At 43.6% G+C, this 25642-nt stretch overlaps 1 protein-coding gene across 1 annotated transcript in view; it reads left to right on the top strand.

Annotated features, from left to right (window-relative positions):
• xylt1 (xylosyltransferase 1) overlaps window positions 1-25642 on the top strand; it is a 133591-nt gene that overhangs the window by 44394 nt on the left and 63555 nt on the right. The window contains exon 3 of the mRNA XM_062964580.1: window positions 17007-17499. Within this exon, the coding sequence (XP_062820650.1) occupies window positions 17007-17499 (493 nt within the window). The remainder of the gene's footprint in view (window positions 1-17006; window positions 17500-25642) is intronic.

The following is a 25642-nucleotide window of genomic DNA, read 5'->3' as shown; positions in this document are numbered from 1 at the left end:
CCTTGCTGCTTGCAAGCCTGGCTGCTTTCTCCCTTGCGGAATCCTTGTTTGGTCAGGTTGAATAGCATTGAATAGCCTTGCTGCTTGCAAGCCTGGCCGCTTTCTACCTTGCGGAATCCTTGGTTGGCCAGGTTGAATAGCATTGAATAGCCTTGCTGCTTGCAAGCCTGGCTGCTTTCTACCTTGCGGAATCCTTGGTTGTTCAGGTTGAATAGCATTGAATAGCCTTGCTGCTTGCAAGCCTGGCTGCTTTCTCCCTTGCGGAATCCTTGGTTGGCCAGGTTGAATAGCATTGAATAGCCTTGCTGCTTGCAAGCCTGGCTGCTTTCTACCTTGTGGAATCCTTGGTTGGCCAGGTTGAATAGCATTGAATAGCCTTGCTGCTTGCAAGCCTGGCTGCTTTCTCCCTTGCGGAATCCTTGGTTGGCCAGGTTGAATAGCATTGAATAGCCTTGCTGCTTGCAAGCCTGGCTGCTTTCTCCCTTGCGGAATCCTTGTTTGGTCAGGTTGAATAGCATTGAATAGCCTTGCTGCTTGCAAGCCTGACTGCTTTCTACCTTGCGGAATCCTTGGTTGGCCAGGTTGAATAGCATTGAATAGCCTTGCTGCTTGCAAGCCTGGCTGCTTTCTACCTTGTGGAATCCTTGGTTGGCCAGGTTGAATAGCATTGAATAGCCTTGCTGCTTGCAAGCCTGACTGCTTTCTACCTTGCGGAATCCTTGGTTGGTCAGGTTGAATAGCATTGAATAGCCTTGCTGCTTGCAAGCCTGGCTGCTTTCTACCTTGTGGAATCCTTGGTTGGCCAGGTTGAATAGCATTGAATAGCCTTGCTGCTTGCAAGCCTGGCTGCTTTCTCCCTTGCGGAATCCTTGGTTGGCCAGGTTGAATAGCATTGAATAGCCTTGCTGCTTGCAAGCCTGGCCGCTTTCTACCTTGCGGAATCCTTGGTTGGTCAGGTTGAATAGCATTGAATAGCCTTGCTGCTTGCAAGCCTGGCTGCTTTCTACCTTGTGGAATCCTTGGTTGGCCAGGTTGAATAGCATTGAATAGCCTTGCTGCTTGCAAGCCTGGCTGCTTTCTCCCTTGCGGAATCCTTGGTTGGCCAGGTTGAATAGCATTGAATAGCCTTGCTGCTTGCAAGCCTGGCTGCTTTCTCCCTTGCGGAATCCTTGTTTGGTCAGGTTGAATAGCATTGAATAGCCTTGCTGCTTGCAAGCCTGGCCGCTTTCTCCCTTGCGGAATCCTTGTTTGGTCAGGTTGAATAGCATTGAATAGTCTTGCTGCTTGCAAGCCTGGCTGCTTTCTCTTTTGCGGAATCCTTGTTTGGTCAGGTTGAATAGCATTGAATAGCCTTGCTGCTTGCAAGCCTGGCTGCTTTCTACCTTGCGGAATCCTTGGTTGGCCAGGTTGAATAGCATTGAATAGCCTTGCTGCTTGCAAGCCTGGCTGCTTTCTACCTTGCGGAATCCTTGGTTGGCCAGGTTGAATAGCATTGAATAGCCTTGCTGCTTGCAAGCCTGGCTGCTTTCTACCTTGCGGAATCCTTGGTTGGCCAGGTTGAATAGCAATTAATAGTCTCGGTGCTGCAGGTATGACTGCTGCAATAATAATAATAATAATAATAATAATAATAATAATAATAATAATAATTTTATTTTTGTACCCCGCCACCATCTCCCCAGAGGGACTCGGGGCGGCTTACAGATATAAAACCAGCATACAGTATACGGTTTTACAAAAAACACACAAGTAAATTTAAAGGCATTAAAGGCATTAAAAAATCACGATCATTATAATTAGCCACCTTGATTAGCATTTGATGGCCTTGCAGCTTCAAAGCCTGGCTGCTTCCTGCCTGGGGGAATCCTTTGTTGGGAGGTGTTAGCTGCCCCTGATTGTTTCCTTTCTGGAATTCCCAATTTCCCTGTTTTCAGAGTGCTGCTCTTTGTTGCTCTTTGTTTACCGTTCTGATTTTAAAGGTTACATTGTTCTGTTTTATTACACCACTGTAATTTTTTTTTACATATTATATTTATAATCTTATATCATCTTCTTAGAAGTGGATTATACGAGGCCCCTTCTACACAGCTGTGTAAAATCCACACTGAACTGGGTTATATGGCAGTGTGGACTCAAGATAATCCAGCTCAAAGCAGATACTGTGAATTATGTGCCTTGGCATTCTGGGTAAGATAGCTGTATGGAAGGGCCTTGAGTCTACACTGCCATATAATCCAGTTCAAATCAGATAATCTGTATTGTATAGGCAGTGTGGATGAGGCCTAAGTGAACTCTGCCCATCCCCTTGGGCACCATTGTGGCTGAGGCGGTTGCTAGGAGACGAAGGGGGCAGGGCCTAAAGGCAGCAGGGCCTACCTTTCTGACAGGCAGCCAGGGGTAAAACGGCTCTTCCTCATCCTCTGTAATTTGGACTATTTTTCTAGATTTTTTTCTTATTGAAAGGCATAGATTAGATGACTATGTTTTTTGGGTTTAGTGGTTTTGTTGTTTACTGCATGCGAAAAGTGCACATTACATTTTTTATAGATAGATACAGTAGAGTCTCACTTATCCAAGACTCGCTTATCCAACGTTCTGGATTATCCAAGCCATTTTTGTAGTCAATGTTTTCAATATACAGTAGAGTCTCACTTATCCAACACTCACTTATCCAACGTTCTGGATTATCCAACGCATTTTTGTAATCAATGTTTTCAATAAATCGTGATATTTTGGTGCTAAATTCGTAAATACAGTAATTACTACATAGCATTAATGTGTAATGAACTACTTTTTCTGTCAAATTTGTTGTCTAACATGATGTTTTGGTGCTTAATTTGTAAAATCATAACCTATTTTGATGTTTAATAGGCTTTTTCTTAATCTCTCCTTATTATCCAACATATTCGCTTATCCAACGTTCTGCCGGCCCGTTTATGTTGGATAAGTGAGACTCTACTGTATCATGATATTTTGGTGCTAAATTCGTAAATACAGTAATTACTACAGAGCATTACTGTGTATTGAACTACTGTTTCTGTAAAATTTGTTGTATAACATGATGTTTTGGTGCTTAATTTGTAAAATCACAACCTAATTTAATGTTTAATAGGCTTTTCCTTAATCTCTCATTATCCAACATATTCGCTTATCTAGTGTTCTGCCGGCCCGTTTACGTTGGATAAGCGAGACTCTACTGTTGCTATATTCTCAATTTGCTTCTGACACAGTAAATAAATAAATCACAACACTGTGTTTGATTTAAAATAATGTAGCCAACTTCAACCTTGAAAGCGGGAAGGGAAGGAGTACTTGTGCACATAAAACACCATATTGATATGAATTTTAGTTGTAGAGTCAATTCTACATTTGTACATAAGTAAAACAATTCTGACGGCAAAGGATGTCATAGAATCATAGAATAGTAGAGTTGGAAGAGACCTCATGGGCCATCCAGTCCAACCCCCTGCTAAGAAGCAGGAAATCGCATTCAAAGCACCCCCGACAGATGGCCATCCAGCCTCTGCTTCAAAGCCTCCAAGGAAGGAGCCTCCACCACAGTCCGGGGGAGAGAGTTCCACTGTCAAACAGCCCTTCTCACAGTGAGGAAGTTCTTCCTGATGTTCAGGTGGAATCTCCTTCCTTTCCTGTCGTTTGAAGCCCTTGTTCCCTTGCGTCCTAGTCTGCAGGGCAGCAGAAAACAAGCTCCCTCCCTCCTCCCTGTGACTTCCCCTCACGTATTTGTACATGGCTCTCATGTCTCCTCTCAGCCTTCTCTTCTGCAGGCTAAACATGCCCAGCTCTTTAAGCCGCTCCTCATAGGGCTTGTTCTCCAGACCCTTCATCATTTTAGTCGTCCTCCTCTGGACGCTTTCCAGCTTGTCAACATCTCCCTTCAACTGTGGTGCCCAGAATTGGACACAGTGTGATTCCAGGTAACGTGGTCTGACCAAGGCAGAATAGAATAAGGGGGAGCAGGACTTCCCTGGATCTAGACGCTATTCCCCTCTTGATGCAGGACAGAATCCCATTGGCTTTTTTAGCTGCCGCATCACATTGTTGGCTCATGTTTAACTTCTTCCCCACGAGGACTCCAAGGTCTTTTTCGCACACACTGCTGTCAAGCCAGGCATCGTCCCCCATTCTGTCTCTTTGATTTCCATTTTTTCTGCCGAAGTGAAGTCTCTTGCATTTGTCCCTGTTGAACTTCATTTTGTGAGTTTCGGCCAATCATCTCTCTCGTCTGTCAAGATCGTTTTGAATTCTGCTCCTGTCTTCTGGAGTGTTAGCTATCCCTCCGAGTTTGGTGTCATCTGCAAACTTGATGATCGTGCCTTCTAACCCTTCGTCTAAGTCGTTAATAAAGATCCTGAACAGAACCGGGCCCAGGACGGAGCCCTGCTTGTGGCACTCCACTTGTCACTTCTTTCCATGATGAAGACGACGCATTGGTGAGAATCACCCTTTGGGTTTGTTCGCTTAGCCAATGACAGATCCACCTAACCGTAGTTTTGTCTAGCCCACATTTTACTAGTTTGTTTGCCAGAAGGTCGTGGGGGACTTTGTCGAAGGCCTTACTGAAATCTAGATATGCTACATCCACGGCATTCCCTGTATCGACCCAACTCGTAACTCTATCGAAAAAAGAGATCAGATGAGTCTGGCATGACTTGTTTTTGGTAAATCCGTGTTGACTATTAGCAATGACCGCATTTGTTTCTAAGTGTTCACAGATGTCTATATGTCTTTTACTATATGGAATGCAGTATTCTTGCAAAGGGGTCCGCGATTATTTTAAGATGCTTTTTGACATCTTAAACGGTTGCTGCTGCTCTTTGACAATTATAAATCCATTATACTCAAAATGTATTTGCCTGATGAATGTGACGTTAATAAGAGCAGCGTGGGTGCAAGTGGTAGCTGTTCCTGGGGATATAAATCTTTATTATCCAGATCTAGCACCTTCGCGGTCCACTGTTGCAATAAACCCATTAACCAAAGTCCTTATTAACCTGAAAGCATGCGCTGACCCGAGGATGCCCGTTCCAATGATGTCTCTTTATGGTGTGAAGATCCCTAGGGTCTGACGTCACTTCGCTATCGCTTGATTCAGTACTAGTCATAGTAGTAGTAGTAGTAGTAGTAGCAGTAGCACTACTACTAAGACAGGATGGCCATCTGTTGGGAGTGCTTTGACTGTCCTTTTCCTGCATGGCAGAAGAGGGTGGACTGGATGGCCTCTGGGGTTTCTGTTATTATTATCACTACTACTACTACTACTAAGACAGGATGGCCATCTGTTGGGAGTGCTTTGACTCTGTTTTTCCTGCATGGCAAAAAGAGGTTGGACTGGATGGCCTATGGGGTTTCTGTTACTATTACTACTACTATTACTACTACTACTAAGACAGGATGGCTATCTGTTGGGAGTGCTTTGACTGTCCTTTTCCTGCATGGCAGAAGGGGGTTGAAGTGAATGGTCTCTGGGGTTTCTGTTACTACTACTACTACTACTACTACTACTATGACTAGTACCAAGACAGGATGGCCATCTGTTGGGAGTGCTTTGACTGTCCTTTTCCTGCATGGCAGAAGAGGGTGGACTGGATGGCCTCTGGGGTTTCTGTTATTATTATCACTACTACTACTACTACTACTACTAAGACAGGATGGCCATCTGTTGGGAGTGCTTTGACTGTCCTTTTCCTGCATGGCAGAAGAGGGTGGACTGGATGGCCTCTGGGGTTTCTGTTATTATTATCACTACTACTACTACTACTACTACTAAGACAGGATGGCCATCTGTTGGGAGTGCTTTGACTGTCCTTTTCCTGCATGGCAGAAGAGGGTGGACTGGATGGCCTCTGGGGTTTCTGTTATTATTATCACTACTACTACTACTACTAAGACAGGATGGCCATCTGTTGGGAGTGCTTTGACTCTGTTTTTCCTGCATGGCAAAAAGAGGTTGGACTGGATGGCCTATGGGGTTTCTGTTACTATTACTACTACTATTACTACTACTACTAAGACAGGATGGCTATCTGTTGGGAGTGCTTTGACTGTCCTTTTCCTGCATGGCAGAAGGGGGTTGAAGTGAATGGTCTCTGGGGTTTCTGTTACTACTACTACTACTACTACTACTACTATGACTAGTACCAAGACAGGATGGCCATCTGTTGGGAGTGCTTTGACTGTCCTTTTCCTGCATGGCAGAAGAGGGTGGACTGGATGGCCTCTGGGGTTTCTGTTATTATTATCACTACTACTACTACTACTAAGACAGGATGGCCATCTGTTGGGAGTGCTTTGACTCTGTTTTTCCTGCATGGCAAAAAGAGGTTGGACTGGATGGCCTATGGGGTTTCTGTTACTATTACTACTACTATTACTACTACTACTAAGACAGGATGGCTATCTGTTGGGAGTGCTTTGACTGTCCTTTTCCTGCATGGCAGAAGGGGGTTGAAGTGAATGGTCTCTGGGGTTTCTGTTACTACTACTACTACTACTACTACTACTACTACTATGACTAGTACCAAGACAGGATGGCCATCTGTTGGGAGTGCTTTGACTGTGCATTTCTTGCATGGCAGAAGGAGGTTGGATCTGATGGACACTGGGATCTCTGCTATTACTATTATTACTACTACTAGTAGTAGTAGTAGTACTGCTATGACAAAGGCTGGATGGCCATCTGTTGGGGTTGCTCTGATTGTGCTTTTCCTGTATGACAGAACGGGTTGGACTGGATGGACACTGGGATTTCTGCTATTATTATTGTTACTACTACTACTATGACAAAGGCTGGATGGCCATCTGTTGGGGTGGCTTTGATTGTGCTTTTCCTGCATGGCAGAAGGGAGTTAGACTGGATGGACAGTGGGATTTCTGGTATTATCATTATCATTATTATTACTACTACTATTAATATTATTACTAGTAGTAGTAGTAGTAGTACAACAAAGGCTGGATGGCCATCTGTTGGGGTGGCTTTGATTGTGCTTTTCCTGCATGGCAGAAGGGGGTTAGACTGGATGGACACTGGGATTTCTGCTATTATCATTATTATTATTACTACTATTACTATTATTATTACTAGTAGTAGTAGTAGTAGTACTAGTAGTACGACAAAGGCTGAATGGCCATCTGTTGGGGTGGCTTTGATTGTGTCAAAAGGGCGTAGGACTGGATGACCATTGGGATTTCTGCAATTACTATTATTATTACTATTGTTATTATCATTCGTGGCAAGTTTGGTCCAGATCCGTCGTTGGTTGGGTTCACAGTGCACAACTCCTGTCAATCATGGTGAATTCTCCCCAAATCTCTTGTTCAGTTGCTGATCAATTCCTCTGTGAACTGTGTGCCGTAGGAAAGGGTTATGGGAGAGGCAGTGGGCGGGGTCATGCAAATGAAGGATCCCTGGGATGTCCATTCTGGAGGAAAAACAGAACATCTAGGGTGAAATTGTCCCACATGAAAGCCTTCCCTTGGGTGGTGGGCAGGATGGTATTTGTGGGGGACACGGGGCAGGGTTTGAGTGACATGTTCATGGCTCTCGCTCTAACCTGCACTTTGCCAAACGTGCCGAGAGCCCAAAGTGCTGCATTTGGCTGCTTCCCTTCCGTAGTCTCTCGATTACATCCTCGCCGGAACTAATCTGCCCACTTGCTTGAGTGCTAGAGAAAACCAGCTGTGGGCCATATGGATACATGCTAAGCTCTTTTGCATTCTGTGAAGTGTGATTTAATGTCCGCGCACGTGAGAGGAGAGCATTAGGACGGCTATGGGATGACCTACATAATGAGGGAGACAGGAGTGGCCAGCTGCCCACGGTCCTAGGGCCAAGTCCTATGTTAGCTTCAGTGCCACGAGGTCTAGCTGCCCAGCTCTGTTTTATTTACAAAGTTGTGCTGTTAAAGTGAGAAGTATGGAACCCTGCGCAGACGGAGAAGCCTTAGCATTGAACGGTTGTGTTGTTAAAGGGCGAAGTATGGAACTCTGCGTAGATGGAGAAGCCTTAGCATTGAACGGTTGTGTTGTTAAAGGGCGAAGTATGGAACCCTGCGCAGACGGGGAAGCCTTAGCATTGAACGGTTGTGTTGTTAAAGGGCGAAGTATGGAACCCTGCGCAGATGGGGAAGCCTTAGCATTGAACGGTTGTGTTGTTAAAGGGCGAAGTATGGAACCCTGCGCAGACGGGGAAGCCTTAGCATTGAACGGTTGTGTTGTTAAAGTGCGAAGTATGGAACCCTGCGCAGACGGGGAAGCCTTAGCATTGAACGGTTGTGTTGTTAAAGCATGAAGTATGGAACCCTGCGCAGATGGAGAAGCATTAGCATTGAATGGTTGTGTTGTTAAAGTGTGAAGTATGGAACCCTGTGCAGACGGGAAAGCCTTAGCATTGAACGCTTGTGTTGTTAAAGTGAGAAGTATGGAACCCTGCGCAGATGGGGAAGCCTTAGCATTGGACGGTTGTGTTGTTAAAGGGCGAAGTATGGAACCCTGCGCAGATGGAGAAGCCTTAGCATTGAACGGTTGTGTTGTTAAAGGGCGAAGTATGGAACCCTGCGCAGACGGGGAAGCCTTAGCATTGAACGGTTGTGTTGTTAAAGGGCGAAGTATGGAACTCTGCGCAGATGGAGAAGCCTTAGCATTGAACGGTTGTGTTGTTAAAGGGCGAAGTATGGAACCCTGCGCAGACGGGGAAGCCTTAGCATTGAACGGTTGTGTTGTTAAAGTGCGAAGTATGGAACCCTGCGCAGACGGGGAAGCCTTAGCATTGAACGGTTGTGTTGTTAAAGCATGAAGTATGGAACCCTGCGCAGATGGAGAAGCATTAGCATTGAATGGTTGTGTTGTTAAAGTGTGAAGTATGGAACCCTGTGCAGACGGGGAAGCCTTAGCATTGAACGCTTGTGTTGTTAAAGTGAGAAGTATGGAACCCTGCGCAGATGGGGAAGCCTTAGCATTGGACGGTTGTGTTGTTAAAGGGCGAAGTATGGAACCCTGCGCAGATGGAGAAGCCTTAGCATTGAACGGTTGTGTTGTTAAAGGGCGAAGTATGGAACCCTGCGCAGACGGGGAAGCCTTAGCATTGAACGGTTGTGTTGTTAAAGGGCGAAGTATGGAACTCTGCGCAGATGGAGAAGCCTTAGCATTGAACGGTTGTGTTGTTAAAGGGCGAAGTATGGAACCCTGCGCAGACGGGGAAGCCTTAGCATTGAACGGTTGTGTTGTTAAAGTGCGAAGTATGGAACCCTGCGCAGACGGGGAAGCCTTAGCATTGAACGGTTGTGTTGTTAAAGCATGAAGTATGGAACCCTGCGCAGACGGGGAAGCCTTAGCATTGAACGGTTGTGTTGTTAAAGGGCGAAGTATGGAACTCTGCGCAGATGGAGAAGCCTTAGCATTGAACGGTTGTGTTGTTAAAGGGCGAAGTATGGAACCCTGCGCAGACGGGGAAGCCTTAGCATTGAACGGTTGTGTTGTTAAAGTGCGAAGTATGGAACCCTGCGCAGACGGGGAAGCCTTAGCATTGAACGGTTGTGTTGTTAAAGCATGAAGTATGGAACCCTGCGCAGATGGAGAAGCATTAGCATTGAATGGTTGTGTTGTTAAAGTGTGAAGTATGGAACCCTGTGCAGACGGGAAAGCCTTAGCATTGAACGGTTGTGTTGTTAAAGCATGAAGTATGGAACCCTGCGCAGATGGGGAAGCCTTAGCATTGAACGGTTGTGTTGTTAAAGGGCGAAGTATGGAACCCTGCGCAGACGGGGAAGCCTTAGCATTGAACGGTTGTGTTGTTAAAGGGCGAAGTATGGAACTCTGCGCAGATGGAGAAGCCTTAGCATTGAACGGTTGTGTTGTTAAAGGGCGAAGTATGGAACCCTGCGCAGACGGGGAAGCCTTAGCATTGAACGGTTGTGTTGTTAAAGTGCGAAGTATGGAACCCTGCGCAGACGGGGAAGCCTTAGCATTGAACGGTTGTGTTGTTAAAGCATGAAGTATGGAACCCTGCGCAGATGGAGAAGCATTAGCATTGAATGGTTGTGTTGTTAAAGTGTGAAGTATGGAACCCTGTGCAGACGGGAAAGCCTTAGCATTGAACGCTTGTGTTGTTAAAGTGAGAAGTATGGAACCCTGCGCAGACGGGGAAGCCTTAGCATTGGACGGTTGTGTTGTTAAAGTGAGAAGTATGGAACCCTGCGCAGACGGAGAAGCCTTAGCATTGAACGGTTGTGTTGTTAAAGCATGAAGTATGGAACCCTGCGCAGACGGGGAAGCCTTAGCATTGGACGGTTGTGTTGTTAAAGTGCGAAGTATGGAACCCTGCGCAGACGGGGAAGCCTTAGCATTGAACGGTTGTGTTGTTAAAGCATGAAGTATGGAACCCTGCGCAGATGGAGAAGCATTAGCATTGAATGGTTGTGTTGTTAAAGTGTGAAGTATGGAACCCTGTGCAGACAGGAAAGCCTTAGCATTGAACGCTTGTGTTGTTAAAGTGCGAAGTATGGAACCCTGCGCAGACGGGGAAGCCTTAGCATTGAACAGTTCAGAAATACTGGTCTAGGCAAATCAATGCAAACGGGTGGAACCGAATATTTTGTTTTGGCCAGATGCTGAAATGTTGACCATAAAGTACAAAGAATGAGATTTAATTGCGTCAGGAGGGACAGCAAAGCCTGCCGTTTTCACCTTGGGATGCCTCCGCCTCCGCCTCCTCCTTCTCCATCCTCCACCCCCAACACCGTTTGCTTTGTAAAGGCGGTCCCAGCCCTGTTTGTGAAACACGATAATTTGATGCTAATGCCGAATAAGAAAGCCCAGGAAATTTCAGACCTGCTGACAATAATAAGCGAGGCTGACTTTTTATAAATGATATCAACCTACGGCTTGGTTTGTTCTTCCCCGGCGAGAGGGAGCTTTATTATCCTGAGTGCCGATCGCGGAGATTACGATGCTCGGAATTGCAATGTGGTCGATCCCTGGCTGTTTATTTCCTTCGTGACAAGAGTTGTTTCCCCCTCCGCTCACTGTCTCTCAAACAGGCGCAGCGTTGTGAAGCCTTGCTGCCTGGCCACATTGGTATTCCAGCCAACGTGCTTCTGAGCAAACATTTCTCGGCCTCGCCTTTGCAAAGCCGCCGTTGCCTGTGGCTTCCAGACAAGGACACGGAAGGGAAACCGAGTCAGAAGGGTCTTTAGCGATCACGGCGAGAAAGAACAACTATCTACGACCTGCTGAAATAAAAGCAGACCAAGAAGGGCGCTTTCAGTTGAAGACAATTGATCTAGACAGCAAAAAAACATTACCGTATATACTCCAGTTTTTCAGCCCTTATATATGAGCTGAAAAAGCCTCCCCGGCTTATAATCGGGTCAAGGTCAAGGCCGGCAATGGAGCCTTCATGTGATCTATTTCTCTCTTCTCCTCCCTTATCAGTATGTTTTCTTTTGCAAAGCCTACAGGCTATTGCTTGCAATATGTGATCTATTTCTCTCTTCTCCTCCCTTATCAGTGTGTTTTCTTTTGCAAAGCCTGCAGGCTATTGCTTGCAGTGTGTGATCAATTTCACTCTTCTCCTCCCTTATCACTGTGTTTTCTTTTGCAAAGCCTCCCTCGCTCTTAATCAAGGGAATGCTTTGAAAAGAGAAAGACGCCCTTGCAAGTCAGGAAGAAGAAAAATATATATTCATTAACCTTACGACTAATTAAGATTATGATTAATCTTATGACTAATTAAGATTATGATTAATCTTATGACTAATTAAGATTATCCAGACTGCAGCCAGGAAATCAGAAGACATCTACTTCTTGGAAAGAGAGCCGTGGCCAACCTTGACAAAATAGTGAAAAGCAGAGACATCAGACTGGCCACGAAGGTCCGCATAGTCAAAGCAATGGTATTCCCTGTAGTAACCTGCTGAAATAAAAGCAGATCAAGAAGGGCGCTTTCAGTTGAAGACAATTGATCTAGACAGCAAAAAAATATTACCGTATATACTCCAGTTTTTCAGCCCTTATTTATGAGCTGAAAAAGCCTCCCCGGCTTATAATCGGGTCAAGGTTGGCAAAGGAGCCTGCAGGCTATTGCTTGCAATATGTGATCTATTTCTCTCTTCTTCTCCCTCATCAGTGTGCTTTCTTTTGCAAAGCCTGCAGGCTATTGCTTGCAATATCATCATCATCACCATCATCATCATAATCATCATCATCATTTAATTACTTATTAATCGCCCTCCATCCACGATGCTCTAGGTGATTTACAAGATAAAATTGTAAAGGATAAAAATACATACATACATACAAATATTGATAAATATTACCGTCTATACTCCAGTTTTTCAGCCCTTATATATGAGCTGAAAAAGCCTCCCCAGCTTATAATCGGGTCAAGGTTGGCAAAGAAGCCTGTAGGCTATTGCTTGCAATATGTGATTTATTTCTCTCTTATCCTCCCTTATCAGTGTGTTTTCTTTTGCAAAGCCTGCAGGCTATTGCTTGCAATATGTGATCCATTTCTCTCTTCTCCTCCCTTATCAGTGTGTTTACTTTTGCAAAGCCTGGAGGCTATTGCTTGCAATATGTGATCTATTTCTCTCTTCTCCTCCCTTATCAGTATGTTTACTTTTGCAAAGCCTGCAGGCTATTGCTTGCAATATGTGATCTATTTCTCTCTTCTCCTCCCTTATCAGTGTGTTTACTTTTGCAAAGCCTGCAGGCTATTGCTTGCAATATGTGATCCATTTCTCTCTTCTCCTCCCTTATTAGTGTGTTTTCTTTTGCAAAGCCTGCAGGCTATTGCTTGCAATATGTGATCTATTTCTCTCTTCTCCTCCCTTATCAGTATGTTTTCTTTTGCAAAGCCTACAGGCTATTGCTTGCAATATGTGATCTATTTCTCTCTTCTCCTCCCTTATCAGTGTGTTTACTTTTGCAAAGCCCGCAGGCTATTGCTTGCAATATGTGAGTTATTTCTCTCTTCCCCTCCCTTATCAGTGTGTTTTCTTTTGCAAAGCCTCCCTCGCTCTTAATCAAGGGAATGTTTTGAAAAGAGAAAGACGCCTTTGCAAGTCAGGAAGAAGAAAAATATATATTCATTAATCTTATTCATTTATTTATTTAGTTTATTTATATCCCACCTCCATCTCCTCCGAAGGGGACTTGGGGCAGCTCACAGAAATATCAAATAAAAGCAATAACAGTATACAATAATTCAATAAACAAAAACATACACCAATGATAAAATCTGAACGTTATCATATGATATAAAAACACGCTTAATAAAACATAGAATTAAAACCAGTGAGGTTGCAGTCCTAGATAAGCTAAAGTGCACACGATAAGTTGTACATTCAGGATGACAAATAAAGTGCAGTAAATTCGTACCCATAATATTTCCCCTTTACCATATTCCAAAGTCAGCCACATTGATTTTGGTGGGTGTTTTTTCCCTCTCTCTCCAGAAAACAGTTAAACAAATCATGTGTGATTTGCTGACCTTCGCTTAATAGTTCTCATTGCGGGTGCCCCAAATCGGAAGCAAATTTAGCTTCCACATCAAGCTCTCCTTGAGGCCTGTCATTTGCTTATTTTTAGCCTTGCCATTTCTAAAACTGGAGACGGCGTATTGCGTTTGGGACAGGCCCTTAATGAAATCAGACACAAGGAAAGACAAGATGGAGAAAGTGCTACAAGAGAGCGAGAAGAAAAAAAAATGCCATGGCTCTGCAGGAATAATTTAAATCGGAGTCCCCATGGTGCAGCAGGTTAAACTGCTGATCTGCTGAACATGCTGACCGAAAAATCAGCGGTTTGAATCCGGAGAGTGGGGTGAGCTCCCACTGTTAGCCCCAGCTTCTGCCAACTGAGCAGTTTGAAAATATGCCAATGTGAGTAGATCAATAGGTACCGCTCCGGCGGGAAGGTAACTGCGTTCCATGCAGTCATGACCTTGGAGGTGTCTACGGACAACGCCGGCTCTTCAGCTTAGAAATGGAGATGGGCACCACTCCACAAGACTTAATGTCAAGAGGAAAACCTTTCTATATATATAAAAGAGTGATGGCATCACGGCGACCCACAAAACAACAAAACTACAGGCCCCCCAACCTCGAAAATTGACAGCACAACCCCTCATCCACGCCTCTGGGTTGATACAACAAAAAGAAAAGAAAAATAAAGTCCTAATTAGAGGGAGAGGAATAATTGTTTTTATCCAGTTGCTGCCAGTTAGAAGGCTAAGCTCCGGCCACTTGGTCTCCTAGCAACCCACTCAGCCCAGGGGACAGGCAGAGTTAGGCCTCATTTAGGCCTCTTCCACACTGCCTATAAAATACAGATTGTTTGATTTTAACTGGATTATATGGCAGTGTAGACTCAAGGCCCTTCCACACAGCTATATAACCCATTTATAATGGACTTAATGTCAGGAGAAAACCTTTACCCTTGACCTTAACTACCACCAATTCTTCAAGACTTTATTTCCCATACCACCGTACTTCGCCACAGCAACGCATGGCCGGGCACAGCTAGTGTTATATAGTAACTAGCTGTGCCCAGCCACGCGTTGCTGTGGCAAAGTGGTGGTGGTATTGGTTAAAAGTTGCTGTGGAATTTTTATTTGACGTTATTTGTATTTTTTAAATTAATTTTATTGTAACTTATCTTTTTTATTTATTATATTTTATTATTTTGTTATAGTATTTTATTGTATTGATTTTTTAAGTGTTTTTAATTATTTTTATTGTATTATTTGTAATTATTTTATTTTTTATTCTTTTATTAACACTGGGTGTTAATAAAAGAATTTTATTATTTTTGTGTTTTTTATTATTTTTTATTGGGTTGCTAGGAGACCAAGTGGGCGGAGCTTAGCCTTCTAAGTGGCAGCAATTGGATAAAAACAATTATTCCTCTCCCTCTAATTAGGACTTTATTTTTCTTTTCTTTTTGTTGTATCAACCTAGAGGCGTGGATGATGGGTTGTGTTGTCAAATTTCGAGGTTGGAGGGCCTGTAGTTTTGTTGTTTTGTGGGTCGCTGTGATGCCATCACTCTTTTATATATATAGATTACTGTATTTATGAATTTAGCACCAAAAATCACAATGTATTGAAAAGATTTGACTACAAAAACATTGACTACTAAAAGGCAGACTGCGTTGGATAATCCAGAACGTTGGATAAGCCAATGTTGGATAAGTGAGACTCTACTGTATCAAGATAGAAGATATTTCTTCCCACTGCCTACATTTGTCATATTCTGTCACAAATGTGTTGCTATTCATCCGCTCTTGATATTCATCATCGGTGCCAAACGGATGTGCTTCTGATAAGGAGGCTATAAATGGTTTGACCCGAGAGATTCAAACTGCTCCGGTTTGAATGGGATTGGAATCTCATTTCTCACCGTTGTGGCCTGATTCTGACCCTATCCAACTGGGAGAATAAAAAATATCGAAACAACAATCATAATGCTGGCCAACACACCGTTGTTATTTATTTATTTACAGTATTTATATTCTTCCCTTATCAACGGTGGATTACAATGCACATATCCATGGCAAATATTCAATGCCATTAGACATACAAACATATATAGACAGACACAGAGGCAATTTAACATTTTCCAGCTTTCTGGCTTCATGAGGGTCTGCTCGATTCCGGCCACTTCATCGTCCACTTGTGACACTGAGTCCTTATAATAATAATATAATAATAACTTTATTTTTATACCCCGCCCCATCTCCCCGAAGGGACTCGGGGCGGCTTACATGGGGTCTTGCCCGATAAAACAATCAAATATCAAAACACAGCAATAAAACAGTTATCCAATAAAAACATCAATTACAGTAAAAACAATCGTTAAAATCAACATAAAACATACAATATCAACGCTGGAGACTAACTGATGATAGTACTTCCTCATTCCTTTCCGCACGCTGCTGGAAGTTTTTACGGTGTCGCAAATTAGTTAAATTAGCCTCCCCACATAAAGCGGTACCTAAATTTTCTATTTGACAGATTTTATTTATTTATTTATTGGTAGTATCCTTTCTCACCCCGAAAGGGACTGAGGACGGATTACAATGCACATATGCATGGCAAACATTCAATGCCATTAGACATACAACATATATAGACAGACACAGAGGCAATTTGACATTTTCCAGCTTTCCGGCTTCATGAGGGTCTGCTTGATTCCGGCCACTTCATCGTCCACTTGTGACACCGAGTCCTTGATGGTAGTACTTCCTCATTCCTTTTGCACACACTGCTGGAAGTTTTTACGGTGTCGTAAATGAGTTAAGTTAGCCTCCCCACATAAAGCGGTATCTACATTTTCCACTTGACAGATTTATTTATTTATTTATTTATTGGCAGTATTCTTTCTCACCCCGAAAGGGACTGAGGACGGATTACAATGCACATATACATGGCAAATATTCAATGCCATTAGACATACAACATATATAGACAGACACAGAGGCAATTTGACATTTTCCAGCTTTCCGGCTTCATGAGGGTCTGCTCAATTCCGGCCACTTCATCGTCCACTTGTGACACCAAGTCCTTGATGGTAATACTTCCTCATTCCTTATCCGCACGCTGCTGGAAGTTTTTACGGTGTCGTAAATTAGTTAAATTAGCCTCCCCACATGAAGTGGTACCTAAATTTTCTACTTGACTTATTTATTTATTTATTTGCAGTATTCTTTTTCACCCCGAAAGGGACTGAGGACGGATTACAATGCACATATACATGGCAAATATTCAATGCCATTAGACATACAACATATATAGACAGACACAGAGGCAATTTGACATTTTCCAGCTTCCGGCTTCATGAGGGTCTGCTCGATTCTGGCCGCTTCATCGTCCACTTGTGACACTGAGTCCTTGATGGTAGTACTTCCTCATTCCTTATCCGCACGCTGCTGGAAGTTTTTACGGTGTCGTAAATAAACTTTTGTAACTGCTTCCCTTCTTCTTTCCGCAGGACGGCTACCTGTCCCACAGGCCCAAGGAGAAAACGCGGACAGACAGCAACAATGAAAACTCAGTTCCCAAGGACTTTGAAAACATGGACAATAGCAACTTTGCTCCCAGGACGCAGAAGCAGAAACACCAGCCGGAACTGGTGAAGAAGTCCGTGAGTAGACAGAAGGAGCGCTTGAGGAGGAAGCTGGAGCAGGAGGAGAAGGCCAAGGAGAAAAATCCCAACGAGGTTCTGCGGGAGGGCCACCCGATCCCACGGAAGGACACCCACCCCTCGGCCCGGGAGCACCCGTGGAAGCCGGGGGGAAACGGCTCCCCGGAACCGGGATACGAGCCATCCTGGCCCAAGTGCGAGATCTCGGGCAAGGAGGCGCTCTCCGCGCTGTCCAGAGCCAAGTCCAAGCCGTGCCGGCAGGAGATTGCAGAGACGTACTGCAGGCACAGGCAAGGGAAGCTCATGCCGGAACAAGTGACGCGGCTCTGCCCACTCCAAGGTACGTGGAACAAGCAAACAAACGGGGTTGAAGGGGTGATTGATTCCTGGCATAGGCCAACTTTGGCCCTCCTCCGGGTGTTTTGGACTTCAGCTCTCATCGTTCCTAACATCCAATCGGCTGGGTTGTAGTGTGTTTTCCAGGCCATGTTCTGGAAGCATTCTCTCCTGACGTTTCACCCACATCTATGGCAGGCATCCTCAGAGGTTGTGAGGTATATTGGAAACCAGGCAAGGAAGGTTTAGATATCTATGGAAAGTCCAGGGTAGGAGAAGAACTCTTGTCTGTTGGAGGCCAGTGTGAATGTTGCAATTACCGTATATACTCGAGTATAAGCCGACCCGAATATAAGCCGAGGCACCTAATTTTTACCACAAAAAAAAGGGAAGACATTTGACTCCAGTATAAGCCCCAGAGCGGTAAATTTCAGAAATAAAAATAGATACCAATAAAAGTACATGAATTGAGGCATCAGTAGGTTAAATGTTTTTGAATATTTACATAAAGCTCACATTTAAGCTAAGACTGTCCAACTCTGATCAAATCATTATTCTCATCTTCTTCAATGTCAATGTGCTTTTGTATCCTTTTAATAATAATAGATTAAAATAATACATGTAATAATAATAATAATAATAATAATAATAATAATAATAATAATAATAAATGCAGGAAAATAATACAAGTAATAATAAATAGAGTAAAATAATAAATGCAATAATAATAATAATAATAATAATAATATCAGAGTGAAATAATAAATGTTTTAATAATAATAAAAATAAAAATAGAGTAAAATAAATGTAATACTGTATCTATTTTTATTTCTGAAATTTACCGGTCCTGGCTTATACTGGAGTCAAATGTTTTCCCAGGGTTTTTTTGTGGTAAAATTAGGTGCCTCGGCTTATATTCGAGTCGGCTTATACTCGAGTATATACGGTAATTGCGACATTCACACTGGCCTCCAACAGACAAGAGTTCTTCTCCTTCCCTGAGCTTTCCATAGATATATATAAACCTTCCTTTCTTAGTTTCTCCATACCTCACAACTTCTGAGGATGCCTGCCATAGATGTGGGCGAAACGTCAGGAGAGAATGCTGCTGGAACAAACATACAACAAGCCTGCAATCCGGTTGTGTTTAGTATTCCTTCCCTTTTTCTTTGGCACCTTATGGGATCTTTATGCTCTTTCAATTGGTCCCATTGCTGAGGATAAATGTTCGTCCAGAAAACCGGCGAGAGTGTAATATTCCAAATTTATCCCCGCTCTCATGCTGATAGCAAATTAACTTTGCTAAACTCGATCATATGTCCTCAGCAGGCACATATGTAATTAAAAGCAACACACGGTGCGCTCACAGTCGCGCTGCAATCCGCCTGCTGTAAAAGGTCCATATGCCCCGATGGAAATGCATGCTGGTTATTATGATGACACTAAATACTTGTTAATTTTTTCCCAAAGCAATTTAATCCGAGGCATGGTTAACCCTTCCTTTGCCATAATGGGGATGTTCTTTCGAATGCGCTTGCCTTAATCGCCGTTATTGGTAGACTCGAAACAACTAGTTTGATGTAAGCAAGAGACCGCCGAATCGTTTTATTAAGACTAGCTTGGGAACCCGGCGGTGCCCGGGTTATTTGTATTTGAATGTTAGGTATTCTCAGCTTGAAGTGGGTGAACTACAATTCCCAGAATCGTGGGTCAATCCTCCCCAAACTCTGCCAATATTCTGTCAGGGTATTGTGTATTGTGAAATGTTAAAATCAATCTGGGTTATTAGAAATGCCTTATGTGTTAGTTTTTCGGCAAGGCATTTCAGCAGTTATGGAGTTAATGAGAGTCTGCTATGATTGACGTATCACAGGACCAATGGGGTCAAGTTTGTTTTGACCGGGACTTTCTTTCTTGTCCTGTGGAATGCAGAGGAGTGTCTTCAGAAGAGCAGTGTGTGTGTGTGCATGAGTCGCTTCGGCAAGAGCACTCATGGAGGAAGGACTGATTTGCTCTGTTTGTATATAGTCATGTAAATAAAGATATATTGCCGTTGGATTTCCAACCGAACCCTTGTCTGCTGGAGTGTGTTTGTCCAGTGCTGTTTTTCCACACCGGGAGACAGTCTGGAGAAGGAGGTGAAGACCGGGATGGTGAATTTTTGGATTACACTCTGCTACCCATCATCCCCTGACATATTCAACATTGGCCATTTTGGGTCTGTGTACCAAGTGTGGTTCAGATCCGTTGTTGGATGGATTCAGTGGTCTTTGGATGCAGGTGAACTACAACTCCCAAAATCAAGGCCCATTCCCATAAACCCCTTCAGTATGTTCAGTTGGTCATTGGGCTTCTCTGTGCGAAGCTTGATCCCGGTCCATTGTTGGTGGGAATCACTGTTTCTCTGGATGCAGGTGAACTATAACTCCCTTTCCACCAATCTTGTCCAATATGTTCTGTTGGTTATGGGGGCTCTGTGTGCCAATTTTGGTCCTGATCCGTCATTGGTGGGAGTCGCAGTGGCCTGTGGAGGTGAGTGAAGGTACTGCAAATCCCATCATATGTTATCCATCCTCCCCCAAACCACACCAGGATGTAAAGTGGGTCATGGTGTGTGTGTGTGTCAAGTTTGGTCCCGGTCAGTCATTCGTGGGGGTTGCAGTGGCCTGTGGAAGTGGCCACCAATCAGAAAGTTGCCACATACACACATACGAACACTGACTTTTATTATATAGACTAGCTTGGAGACCCGGCGGTGCCTGGGTTATTAGTAGAGGGCATTGAGTTGCTTTGGGATGTGAGGAAATATCACTTCATTTTGGTCCGGATCCGTCGTCAGCTGGGTCCAGTGCTGTCTGTATAAGGGTGAACTACAACTCCCCTAGAGCAAAGTTCAATCACCCCGAAACCCTGCCTGTATGCACAGTTGGGCATGATCGGGCTGTGTGCCAAGTTTGGTCCAGATCCGACGTCGGCTGGGTTCAGTGCTGTCTGTATAAGGGTGAACTACAACTCCCAGAGCAAGAAGTGAGTGAAGCTACTTGGTCCATCCTCCCCCAATCTGCCCCAGGACGGAAAGGGGTTCATGGGGGTTCTGTGGACCAAGTTTGGTCCAGCTCCGTCACTGGTGGGCATCGCAGTGGCCTGTGGGAGTTGTAGTGATTGAAAGTACTACAAATCCCATCACTCATGGTCCATCTTCCCGCAAATGGCACCAGGACATAAAGTGCATCATGGGGATTAAGTGTGTCGAGTTTGGTCCAGATCCGTCACTGGTGGGCACTGTAGTGGCCTGTGGGAGTTGTAGTGATTGAAGGTACTACAAATCCCATCACCCATGGTCCATCTTCCCGCAAATGGCACCAGGACATAAAGTGCATCATGGGGATTAAGTGTGTCGAGTTTGGTCCAGATCCGTCACTGGTGGGCACTGTAGTGGCCTGTGGGAGTTGTAGTGATTGAAGGTACTACAAATCCCATCACCCATGGTCCATCTTCCCGCAAATGGCACCAGGACATAAAGTGCATCATGGGGATTAAGTGTGTCGAGTTTGGTCCAGATCCGTCACTGGTGGGCATTGCAGTGGCCTGTGGGAGTCGTAGCGATTGAAAGTACTACAAATCCCATCACCCATGGTCCATCGTCCCGCAAACGGCACCAGGACATAAAGTGCGTCATGGGGGTTAAGTGTGTTGAGTTTGGTCCAGATCCATCATTCCTGGTGGACACAGTGGCCTGTGATAGTGGCGGCCAATCAGAAAGCTACCACATACCTTTTTTTATGTTGTTGTTGGCTGTTTTGTTTTGTTTCTCTTTGTGGGGTGTTTTTTTTCTTCTCACTGTCTGTTATAGTTATGTCATGTCATTGTAATCACAATATTATAAATGTTTGCAATAAAAATTTACTTAAAAAAAAAAAAGAAAGCTTCCACATACCCAGATACATACATACATACATACCCGCATACAAACACTGACTTTTATTATATAGATAGATTTTTTCCCCCGGTTACTGTGTATATATTATTATTGTTTTTGTTCTCTGATGTTTCATATTTTATTTTGTATTGTTTTGTATCCGATTTTGCTGTAAGCCGCCCCGAGTCCCTTTCGGGGGAGATGGAGGCGGGATATAAATAAACTTCTTCTTCTTCTTCTTCTTCTTATTATTATTATTATTATTATTATATAGATATAGATCTCGGGCAATTCAAAAAGGCAGGAAAACACCCTTGGAAATATGTCATATTAATGAGTGGCTAGTTGATGCAGAGCAAATCACATTGAAGCGTGGCATTTGAGATATGATTTCCTGTGAGCTTTAATTGGATTAGCGGGGATCACATTAAAGATAGACCAACTATGCAATGTTTAGAGGATTATTGAAGCATGTGTGCGTGTGTGTGCTTTTGTGTATCATCTTCTCTAATCCCTTTAGTCGGGGAGTGTTATAGAACAGGATTGAGTCAGGCAAGCAAGACACAAGTGCAGCTCCCATGTACTTCTAGAGCATCTTGCATTTGGACACAACAACAACAAAGCCACCATGCACAGTTGGCTTTGCAGCTTATCCGGCAATACTTGCCTTGATTAGTAGGCATGTGCAATCCATGAAAAAAAATGGTTCAATACTCGCTTCGAAAGTAGGGGGCGCTGTGGACCAAGTTTGGTTCAGTTCCGTCACTGGTGGGCGTCGCAGTGGCCTGTGGGAGTCGTAGCGATTGAAAGTACTACAAATCCCATCACCCATGGTCCATCGTCCCGCAAACGGCACCAGAACGTAAAGTGCGTCATGGGGGTTAAGTGTGTCAAGTTTGGGCCAGGTCCGTCATTCCTGGTGGTCACAGTGGCCTGTGATAGTGGCGGCTATCTAAAGTCATTTCTGAATTTGGAAGGAAAAAATTCAAAACTTTCCGAAAGTTCCGATTCTTTGTATGTACCTCGTTAATGGCGGATGCACATGTGCATGAAGGGAAACATTATTGCCAATGGGGAAACTTGAGGGACTCTTCTCTCCCTCATTTTTGAGCTAACCTAATGAAAATTGCTACAGTGATAGAACACATTTCCCACTGTTAGCTCACCAAATTTAGGAATATTTGACCTATCCTCAGATTTTTGGCGAATTTTCAAAGTTTTTATTAAAAAAACATTTTTAATAATAACAAAAATCTGGTCCTGGTTTGGAAGTGTTATTTCCTGTTTCATTGGGTTTTCTGGGGCGGAGAGTATGTGACTTGCCCAAGATCACCCAATGGGTTTCCATAGCTGAGTGGGAATCAAACCACAATCATAGTACAACTCAAACCAGTACACCAGCAGGCCGTTTTGAGACACCATGAGAGTGAGGAGTATCTAGAATGAGAGAGTTTCAAGTCTTCCATCTAAATGTTCTGCTATGGAGTGAAGCAAATCTAGAATGAGAGTGAAGAGGATCTAGAATGAGAGAGTTTCAAGTCTTCCAAACAAATGATAATGGAGTGAGGCAGATCTAGAATGAGAGTGAGGAGGATCTAGAATGAGAGAGTTTCAAGTCTTCCAAACAAATGATAATGGAGTGAGGCGGATCTAGAATGAGAGTGAGGAGGATCTAGAATGAGAGAGTTTCAAGTATTCCATCCAAACGTCCTGCTATGGAGTGAGACAGATCTAGAATGAGAGTGAGGAGGATCTAGAATGAGAGAATTTTAAGTCTTTCATCCAAATGTTATGCTATGAGAGAAGCAAATCTAGAATGAGAGTGAGGAGGATCTAGAATGAGAAAGTTGCAAGTGTTATTTCCTGTTTCATTGGGTTTTCTGCTGCTGAGAATGTGTGACTTGCCCAAGATCACCCAGTGGGTTTTCATGATCTAGAATGAGAGAGTTTCAAGTCTTCCATCCAAACATCCTGCTATGGAGTGAGACAGATCTAGAATGAGAGGGAGGAGGCTCTAGAATGAGAGAGTTGCAAGTATTTCATCTAAATGTTCTGCTATGGAGTGAGACAGATCGAGAATGAGAGTGAGGAGGATCTAGAATGAAAGAGTTTCAAGTGTTATTTCCTGATTCATTGGGTTTTCTGCTGCTGAGAATGTGTGACTTGCCCAAGATCACCCAGTGCGTTTTCATGACCTAGAATGAGAGAGTTTCAAGTCTTCCATCCAAATGTTATGCTGTAGAGTGAAGCAAATCTGGAATGAGAGTGAGGAGGATCTAGATTGAGATAGTTTCAAGTGTTATTTCCTATTTCATTGGGTTTTCTGCTGCTGAGAATGTGTGACTTGCCCAAGATCACCCAGTGGGTTTTCATGATCTAGAATGAGAGAGTTTCAAGTCTTCCATCCAAATGTTTTGCTATGGAGTGAGACAGATCTAGAATGAGATTGAGGAGGATCTGGAATGAGAGAGTTGCAAGTCTTCCATCTAAATGTTTTGCTATGGAGTGAGACAGATCTAGAATGAGAGTGAGGAGGATCTAGAATGAGATAGTTTCAAGTGTTATTTCCTGTTTCATTGGGTTTTCTGCTGCTGAGAATGTGTGACTTGCCCAAGATCACCCAGTGGGTTTTCATGACCTAGAATGAGAGAGTTTCAAGTCTTCCATCTAAATGTTCTGCTATGGAGTGAGACAGATCTAGAATGAGAGTGAAGAGGATCTGGAATGAGAGAGTTTCAAATCTTCCATCGAAATGTTCTGCTATGGAGTGAGACAGATCTAGAATGAGAGTGAGGAGGATCTGGAATGAGAGAGTTTCAAGTCTTCCATCCAAATGTTCTGCTATGGAGTGAGACAGATCTAGAATGAGCGTGAGGAGGATCTAGAATGAGAGAGTTTCAAGTCTTCCATCCAAACGTTCTGCTATGGAGTGAAACAGATCTAGAATGAGCGTGAGGAGGATCTAGATTGAGATAGTTTCAAGTGTTATTTCCTATTTCATTGGGTTTTCTGCTGCTGAGAATGTGTGACTTGCCCAAGATCACCCAGTGGGTTTTCATGATCTAGAATGAGAGAGTTTCAAGTCTTCCATCCAAATGTTTTGCTATGGAGTGAGACAGATCTAGAATGAGATTGAGGAGGATCTAGAATGAGAGAGTTGCAAGTCTTCCATCTAAATGTTTTGCTATGGAGTGAAGCAAATCTGGAATGAGAGTGAGGAGGATCTAGAATGAAAGAGTTTCAAGTCTTCCATCCAAATGTTCTGCTATGGAGTGAGACAGATCTAGAATGAGAGTGAGGAGGATCTAGAATGAGATAGTTTCAAGTGTTATTTCCTGTTTCATTGGGTTTTCTGCTGCTGAGAATGTGTGACTTGCCCAAGATCACCCAGTGGGTTTTCATGACCTAGAATGAGAGAGTTTCAAGTCTTCCATCTAAATGTTCTGCTTTCGAGTGGGGCAGATCTAGAATGAGAATGAGGAGGATCTAGAATGAGAGAGTTTCAAGTGTTATTTCCTATTTCATTGGGTTTTCTGCTGCTGAGAATGTGTGACTTGCCCAAGATCACCCAGTGGGTTTTCATGACCTAGAATGAGAGAGTTTCAAGTCTTCCATCTAAATGTTCTGCTTTCGAGTGGGGCAGATCTAGAATGAGAATGAGGAGGATCTAGAATGAGATAGTTTCAAGTGTTATTTCCTATTTCATTGGGTTTTCTGCTGCTGAGAATGTGTGACTTGCCCAAGATCACCCAGTGGGTTTTCATGATCTAGTATGAGAGAGTTTCAAGTCTTCCATCCAAACGTTCTGCTATGGAGTGAGACAGATCTAGAATGAGAGGGAGGAGGATCTAGAATGAGAGAGTTGCAAGTCCTCTATCCCAATATTTTAGTTTTTTTCGAGAGGCAGATCTAGGATGAGATAGCTGCAAACCATCCAGATATTTTGCTATGGGGCCATGGACCAATCTCGAGTGAAAGAGGTGCAAATCTTCTCTTCAAATGGAGCGATTGTGAGCAGTTGGGTGCCGTATCATTTGCTTCCTGTAGAGAGGTTATGTGTTAAACAGAGATTATTGATATGATTTTATTTGTTTGTTGGTTAAAGAAAAAATAAAAGTTATATATTAGCAAGGAAAAGCCTAGCGTAGAAGCAGTGTTGGGTAGGTTGCTATGGTAACGCAGCTTCCCTTGGGAGAGGAAAGGGGGCGTGGCTAAGTTGACAGTTGGA

Source organism: Anolis carolinensis, unplaced genomic scaffold, assembly GCF_035594765.1.
Source record: "Anolis carolinensis isolate JA03-04 unplaced genomic scaffold, rAnoCar3.1.pri scaffold_13, whole genome shotgun sequence".
NCBI lineage: Eukaryota > Metazoa > Chordata > Lepidosauria > Squamata > Dactyloidae > Anolis > Anolis carolinensis.
This window is presented reverse-complemented; position numbering and strand designations above follow the sequence as displayed.